Source organism: Hydra vulgaris, chromosome 08, assembly GCF_038396675.1.
Source record: "Hydra vulgaris chromosome 08, alternate assembly HydraT2T_AEP".
Taxonomy (NCBI): Eukaryota; Metazoa; Cnidaria; class Hydrozoa; order Anthoathecata; family Hydridae; genus Hydra; species Hydra vulgaris.
This window is the reverse complement of record NC_088927.1, coordinates 48,187,256-48,194,939: the sequence shown is the minus strand read 5'-3', so window position 1 is coordinate 48,194,939 and position 7,684 is coordinate 48,187,256. Positions and strand designations below refer to the sequence as shown.

The window sequence follows — 7,684 nt, the reverse complement described above, 5'->3', positions numbered from 1 at the left end:
TCAAATTTTTTTTTTATATAGATAATGCTTAATCCAAATCTGAAAACATTTTTTGATTTAAAGGTTTTGTTGTTTAGATATCGCATTAGCATTAGTCAGGAATTTCAGAAAAAGTTTTCACACACACACACACACACACGCACGCACGCACGCACGCACACGTGTGTGTGTGTTTAAATGAGCTGCAGCGAGGGAGGGGGTCAAAAGCAATGCTTCCCCCTTCCCCACAAAAAAACTTTTCATATAACCAAAACTAAATATTTTAGTTAAAAATTGTCGGTGATGATTTCTGTTTATTTTTCAAAAGTTTTTCATCAATATTTTTGAATAATAAATAATACAAATCACAAGCGAAAATTCCTAAAATTTGTCATAAATTGGGTATTTTTTTTAATGTAAAGCTACTATTCTAATTTTCATTTTAATAATCAATCGAAAGATATATAAGTCAATACATTAAATTAAAAACCATAATATAAAAAGTATATGGTAGTGTCACAGTTATTGGCACCTTAACCTTAGGAAAGTTCTGTTTTTTAATAAGCTTTTTTATATTTGTCAGCTTTTTGTGCTCTTCAGATATACAGTTTAAATGCACAGCACGATTACATGAATCACAGTTCAGCCACAACTTTGATCTTATTTCCTCTTCATAATTTGCCTTGCACACATAACAAATCCAATTTACAAATAACACATAACAAATCCAATTTTCATCTTCTATGGATCTATTGACTTTATTTGTTAGCGTTTTTCTATGTTCTTGTGTAGATAAAGCATATACTAAACATTTCTTTCGTTTATTTACAGGTTTATTTGATGCAGGTACTTTAAGTACTTCTTCTGTCAATACCAACATTGTTGCTTTACCTTGATCAAAGGAAACTTGAAAATTATCAGAATCTTCATCTATATCTGACCTAAAATCTATGAAATAATCAGAAAAAATATTTTGAAAATATATAAAATAGTAAATGAATTGTTTCTTTATATAATTTATTCTTTTGTTGGCTTACTTATTAAGCTATTATCCAAGCTAGTAGAATTGATAGAAGTACATGAATTCGATTCTGAATTTATAGAACTGTCTGTAATGACAGAAAACGTAATCTCCATATATCTTTTTATAACCTCATAATAAAAATTATAATAATGTTACCTTGTGCTCCAGTTTCATTAATTTTTTTCTCAGAGTTGACCATTGGCTGATTGTTGAGAAATCCTGGAGTAACAGCAAAATCTATTCCTGGTGAAGTTGCTGGAAAAAAAATCACTAAATTGTTCCCTTGAAACTTTAAACTTTATTTATTTTCAATACTTTATTTAAATGAAACTAAAATAGCAAAGAAATTTAAAAATATAAGAATATCTACCTGAGCTATAAGAAGTATTTGCTGGTAGTCTTACTTCTGCAACCATGTCTCTCCATATTTCATATAACCTGCACCAGTGTTGTGAACAGTTTGTAGTGTCTTTGTTCCAAATTTTAAATTGCTTTAGTTCAGATTCTGACAAGCTTTTCTCTAGCCCTTCTAACGCCAGTTTTTTACCCACATCATATGTGAAAACAGGCTGTGGAGCTAGTTGATAAGTTGAAAGTAGCTTGTTCAAATTAACTCTATCTGGGTTAAATGGGTATAAACCACAGCACTCAAATGCTTTTTTCATGACTGGAGCAGTTATTTGTATAATAACTTTCATTGGCATGGCAGGAAATTTTTCACTTGTAATGGCAGTTCCGGTGTGGCTCATTCTGTAAATCTGCACTTCACGTGCCCAGTAACCTTGAAGTGAGTTCATAACACCAACATCAGCAGGTTGCTGCACGTGTGTAGCATTTGGGTACAAGCAGTATAGTACAATACCTGTCTCTTCACAATACTTAGATGCACCATAGCTCAGGTGACTGAAATGACCATCAACAAAAAGTTCAACTTTTTGATTATTGTCTTTTATATTAAGCAAGTCTTTACCAAGCAAATACCTTATAAACTCTTTCAAATAATACAGGAAAGTTTCCCCCTTCATCCATCCAATAGAGCTTCTCTGGACTATCATTCCTAGTGGAACACATTGCTGAAGACTTTTAGATTTCTGTCTTAATTTAAAATTACCATAGGAGGAGCCATTTCTTCCGCAACCGAGAAATTGATTGCAACTGTGACATTTTCTTTTTCGCTAGTAGTGCAAACCTGTTGCAGACATTTATGCTTTCTACCAATGAATTCACCTCTGTTTGAGTTTAGATAAAAGCCGTTTCGTCCAAATTAAAAATACGTTCTGGTGACTTAATCAAATAACTTAATTCCTTATTTTCAATGAACTTTTTAAAGTTGCTGTACCATACCAAAAGGGACTCTTTGGTGACACTGGACCTACCTAAAGAGTTATGCTCTGATGTTTTAGACTTCAAGTCAAGGTGCCTGTTTAGATATCTGTATGCCCAAGTTTTAGAAGGGATTCCATTTTTAAATATAGCAGGATGTGAGCTTTTATGTAATATTTCTGAAATTATTATTAATAAGTCATTTATTTTTAAAGGAAAATCTCTTCTTGCCATTTCAAAAAGATATTTCTCACATGCTTCTTCTATGTACAGTGGCAATGTAGGTGCTGATCCCGGCCTACACATAAGGCTACTTGAGCCAGATAGTTTTGTTTGTAAAGTACTGCTAGGAACATTATGCATTTTGGCAGCTGATTTGATAGATATATCCGATTTTTTAACTGAGTCTATCGCTCTCTGCATGCTACTATTGTCATACTGCTTTCTTTTAACTTGTCTCTTAGACTCGCTTGATTTTAGTATTTTAGACTGAAAAAAAAAATTATAGAACTCAAAGTAACTCACAGAATTACTGTTAGTAATGACTTAAATGTAATTAATACCAATATTAAAAATATATGGTGCAACAAAAACCTAAAAAATATCGTATTTTAAGAGTTATGAACATATCCGTTTGAAAATATTGTTGTGCTAATGTTTGAGTTGTTGTCACAATTATTGGCACCCAAATTCAAAAAAAGAATAACACAAGAAGTTTTTATTGTAAAACAAAAATTATTTTCTTGACTTTTAAATGATATTTTGTATTACCTTTGGTGCCATTTTAAACTTCTGATTTTAATTAATAAACTATGGAATCAATAAACTGTTCTTGATTTCTCCTGGAACAAAACCGTATCAAGATTAACAATTGCGCCAAATTATTGCGTTTTTTTCTTACTTATAGTAAAGTTTATATAGAAGAATTGACAATCAGCAACACTTTTTTGCTCAAATAGTAGACGATAGATTACTTTGTTTATACCGTGATGATTTTTTACTTTTAAACTCGATATAGATATAATTTTTTTAATAGAAAATGAAAAGTGCCAGTAATTGAGTCATGCCAATAACTGTGACACTACCATACGTACAATACGGAATAACGAAGATGTGATTAAAAATGTGGTATAAAACAACACAAATCTAGTATCAATACGGTATGGTTTGCAATGAGTATTAGTTCCTTTATTCTTACTATCTGCAGCTGATTTATTTTAGGAATTATAAAGCGATAATAAATGTTTAAAATATACTATAAACATAATGTTTTAATAGCGGACTTTTAAGTAGGGGAAAGGCGCCTATGATGGCATAGCGCCTATGATGGCATACCGGTCATATTTCCATTAAAATTGGTTTTGGTAAAAAAATGATTAGACCTACATGACTATACTGACTTAACATTAGTTTTAGTGAAAAAACATCCCTTGTGCACAAATATTGTTTTTATAATCAACAAAAATCGATTTTGGGATGTGCTGTTGTAGTTTTATTTCCTTTATATATATTTAAGATTGTGATTTTACTATTAACTGTGCAGAAATGAAATTTTCATGCATTTTATATTCAAGTTTTGTGCATTTAGTGGAATAGTTACTTTAATTTTATCTTTTGAACAAAGCAGACACAGCTTGTTTTAATGAAAATGACGACTTTTACCCATGATGGCATACTGACGAGTTGGGGGTGTTGAAATATTGACGAGTTCGGAAAACCTTTTTTTTCAAAGAAAAACTTATTTTTAAGTAAAGTTAAAGGAAAGCGATGCTCCAACATTTTTTTTTGGTCAAAAAAATACGTAAAACGCAATATATCCTATGCGCATGCGCAAAATTTTACAATGCTGGTGTGTAGCATGAAATGGTAAATTAGGATGGTTTCGAGTAATTTCTAACTTTTCTGAGGGAAGACTCTAAGGTTAAATGAAATCATTAAGTTACCCTCGATCATAACTAGCCCCATCCTCCCCTATGCCATCATAGGAGCAGTGGTTGCCTATGATGGCATACTTGTGCTTTTTTTTACAATAAGAATAACTTATAAAAAAAATAAAACTGATGAAAAATCCCAAGTTAATTATTGTTCTAGATGTAACAAGAAATGTATCCATATCAAAACTTTTATTATTGGTCTTCAGGATACTGAATAATGAAGCTTCAAAGTTAAGTATGCCATCATAGGCGCCTTTCCCCTATTTTTATCTAGTTAAATATATGGAATATTTTATATAAATAAAATAAAAATGAATATTTGAACTATTTTAAACAATTTAGGTAGCAAGTCGATTGCATATAGAGAAAAAAAGTTTTTGAACATATATTTATAGAAACAAAACAAAAGAGAAACTAGTATTTTTGATAACATAAAACAGGTATATTTTGGGAACTTTAAAGCTGGTTTAAATTATTATATTTGCAGCTAATTTTTTTTTTTTTGAATAATATATGCTCATTAGGATTTAATAAAATCATATCGATCAAGTCCATTCATGTGGACTTTAGTTTTGGAAAGAGTTGAAATTGAAGAAAAAACTTTTATTTTATGCTAGTTTCAAACATAAATAAAAATATGCAAATATACAATAATAAAAATTTTTTATTTCAAATTAAACTCTATACTATAAAATTTGTTTATAAAAAAATCTATGCATATGTGCATATAGTTTTAAATTTGTATACAAATGAAAAAATGTTGCATTTTTGCAAGAAATTATTCATTGGTTTTTAATCGTTCTTAGATACGGTTATTGACTTTAATATGAAACCATTTTTAAATTGCCTGTTGAATTACGGTTATTGACTTTAATTAGAAACTATTTTTAAATTGCCTGAAGCTATTTTTAAATTGCCTGTTGTGTTTAAAAATAATAAAAATAACAAAAATTAAATATTTTTGACACTTTTTACACTTAAATTAGTTTGCAGCAAATATTTCGGTTGCTGCTTAGTTTATTTGCTGCTCGCCATTATAGCTAAGCTTACGTTGTTTTTTAGCTTGTTTTGCTGCTTTTTTGCTCTCAACCTTTTCCAATCTTTCAGGTATGTTGAGACACCCACCTTCGAATCTTGACACATCTACATTTTTTCTTTTTGTGTGTTAACGTGTTGTATACGAAAAATTTGTTACAAAGCTGCTGCAAGTGATTGAGCTGATCGCAGTTGTTTTTCAACCTCTTTTTGAATTTCCTTTCGAATTTTTGAATTTTGAATTTTGAATTGAGCTGGTAAGCAAATTAACAAGATATTGTTTCCGATGCAAATAAGTTCGACCCGGTAAGTGACATTAGTCACATCTCTACGACTAAAATATGAATACCTAAAATTAGATAACTATAATTAATTTAAACTAATTACCTGAAATTTTCTTAATGGCGGCAACATACAAGTTAGTGAGCCACTGCACAAATTGCTTATCTTCCATCCATCCGGATTGAGATATAGCATATATGGCATCATATGGACCACTTAAACACTAACCTCTGTACAGAAGTTTTTTGATTTAAAATAATGTATGGAGCAAGAGGATTACCAGCAGCGTTAATACAATTTCCAACTGTATAATGGATTTTTTCACTGTTTTTGTTGATACCTGCTACGTTGAACTCTTTTTGCATTGTGTTGAAATACTTTGCTACTATTTCTTGCGTGCAAGAAGCGGCTTTGAGTGATGAAATATTGCCTATGGCTTCACCGGTTTATGAAAAGGTTATACCAATCTCTTCCTGGTATAGAATTAGGAAACAAATGAGATTGAACTTGGTGTTGCAAATAGTTGGTAACTAGTGTGATGACGTTATTGTAAGTTCTACCAAAGCCCGAACCGGATAATTTGATGTGCGCATCTACCAAAACTGATTCAAGTTGTTTTGACAATCTCGTGCTTGAACCACTGCCAATGGTTTAACCTATGCCATGGACACTCCTGTAAAAGTTGCTACGGGTATGCTGAATGATTAAGCAGATTTGTTAAGTGAAAATTCATCGATTTGTACTTTAACTACCGCAAGCGCAACTTGCTCTTTGGTGTATAGTTTTTCTTTTTTCTTTGTAAGTTGTTTCGAGGCATATTTTATATTAAAATATATTTAACAACAATACGTTTGAAATTTATGCACAAAATTTATAGAGTTAGCTTGGTCACTTGAGACCTAGTTAATAAAACCGCATTTAACAACATTTAACAAAAACCGCATTTAACCGCATTGAACAACTTGCGTAGTTCATTTGTTCATTTAAAAAAAAGTCAGTAAAAGTCATTCATTTAAATTCAGAAAAATTTCATTGAAAAAATTTTTCAATGCAAAAAATTTATAGTTGGAAATTTCTTGGTCACTTGAGAATTAATAGAAAAAAGCCGCATTTAAGAAGTGAGCTATTTAACTTATTATTAGCGTATTTCATTCAACCCCACAATTCTCCTTTTCCGTTTTTTACTCATAACTTTTTTTCCTAAATAGCAAATTAGATTTTGAAAAAAGGATTCTTGATCAGTGTAAAAAGTTATACAAGAAAAAATTTTAAGTTCAATGATATTAAATTTGACTTTCGAGAGTTTTAAATTCATTTTTCCAAATAATAAAAAAATCTTATTTACGCCAAACGTAAGCATGAAAACTTATAACAAAAATTTTTCATCAAAAATAAAATTTAATATAACCTTACTCAGAAAAGTATTCTCTACAACGTGATTTATTCAATAATTAACTATTTATTTATCTTTATTTATTTATTAATAGTTAATTAAGAGCAAAAGATTAAACACTGTCATATTTCATAAATTAAAAGTAAAATAAACAAAACTATACAATTTAAAATTCTTTATTTCTTTTGCTTTTTTTAGCTAAAAAAGTCATAAATATACTAGATATTAAAAACAAACAAACATGTAAGCTAAAAAATTGAGCAGCCGTGGCGCAGTGGTTAGAGTTCTGGCCCAGAACCCAGAGGTCCGAGGTTCGACGCCAGCTCTAGCCCAATAAGCGACATTGGTAAGGAAGGAGGCGTGAACTTCTAGTTAAATGGTTTCCCGCGGTGCTCCGTGATAAGACCGTAAGGACTTCTGGGAGCACCTAAATAACCCTTAAAAAAAAAAAAATTGCTTTTTAATCTGACAAGGTTGTATGCTTAAATTTTACTTTGGCTTCCATAATAAAATCTGGAAATTTTCGTGTTTCAAAACTTATTTTAAAATAAGGAAGATTTCCGTTCAATTTTGTTAAATGGGTACTTTCTGTACTAATAACGGAAAATAATTTCGTAAAAGTACGGAGATTTTTAACAATTAGAGAACTAAAGAAGATGCTTATATTACTAAAGGTTTCTTTTCATGGAAAAAAGCTCCAAAATGTTTTCAGGC

General features: G+C 30.4%; 2 protein-coding genes across 2 annotated transcripts; both read right to left on the bottom strand.

Moving 5' to 3' along the window:
• Positions 1–1,094: 1,094 nt before the first annotated feature.
• Positions 1,095–2,815, bottom strand: LOC136083914 (uncharacterized). Its single transcript, XM_065803853.1, has 2 exons — positions 1,374–2,815; positions 1,095–1,258 (listed from the first exon to the last, which is right to left on the bottom strand). The coding sequence occupies exons 1-2, from the start codon at positions 2,056–2,058 to the stop codon at positions 1,125–1,127; spliced, it is 819 nt and encodes a 272-aa protein (XP_065659925.1). The 5' UTR covers positions 2,059–2,815; the 3' UTR covers positions 1,095–1,124.
• LOC136083380 (uncharacterized) lies at positions 2,243–3,109 on the bottom strand. The gene is made up of 2 exons (XM_065802775.1): positions 3,098–3,109; positions 2,243–2,815 (listed from the first exon to the last, which is right to left on the bottom strand). Exons 1-2 carry the CDS (start codon positions 3,107–3,109, stop codon positions 2,243–2,245), a joined length of 585 nt encoding a protein of 194 aa, XP_065658847.1.
• Positions 3,110–7,684: the final 4,575 nt, after the last annotated feature.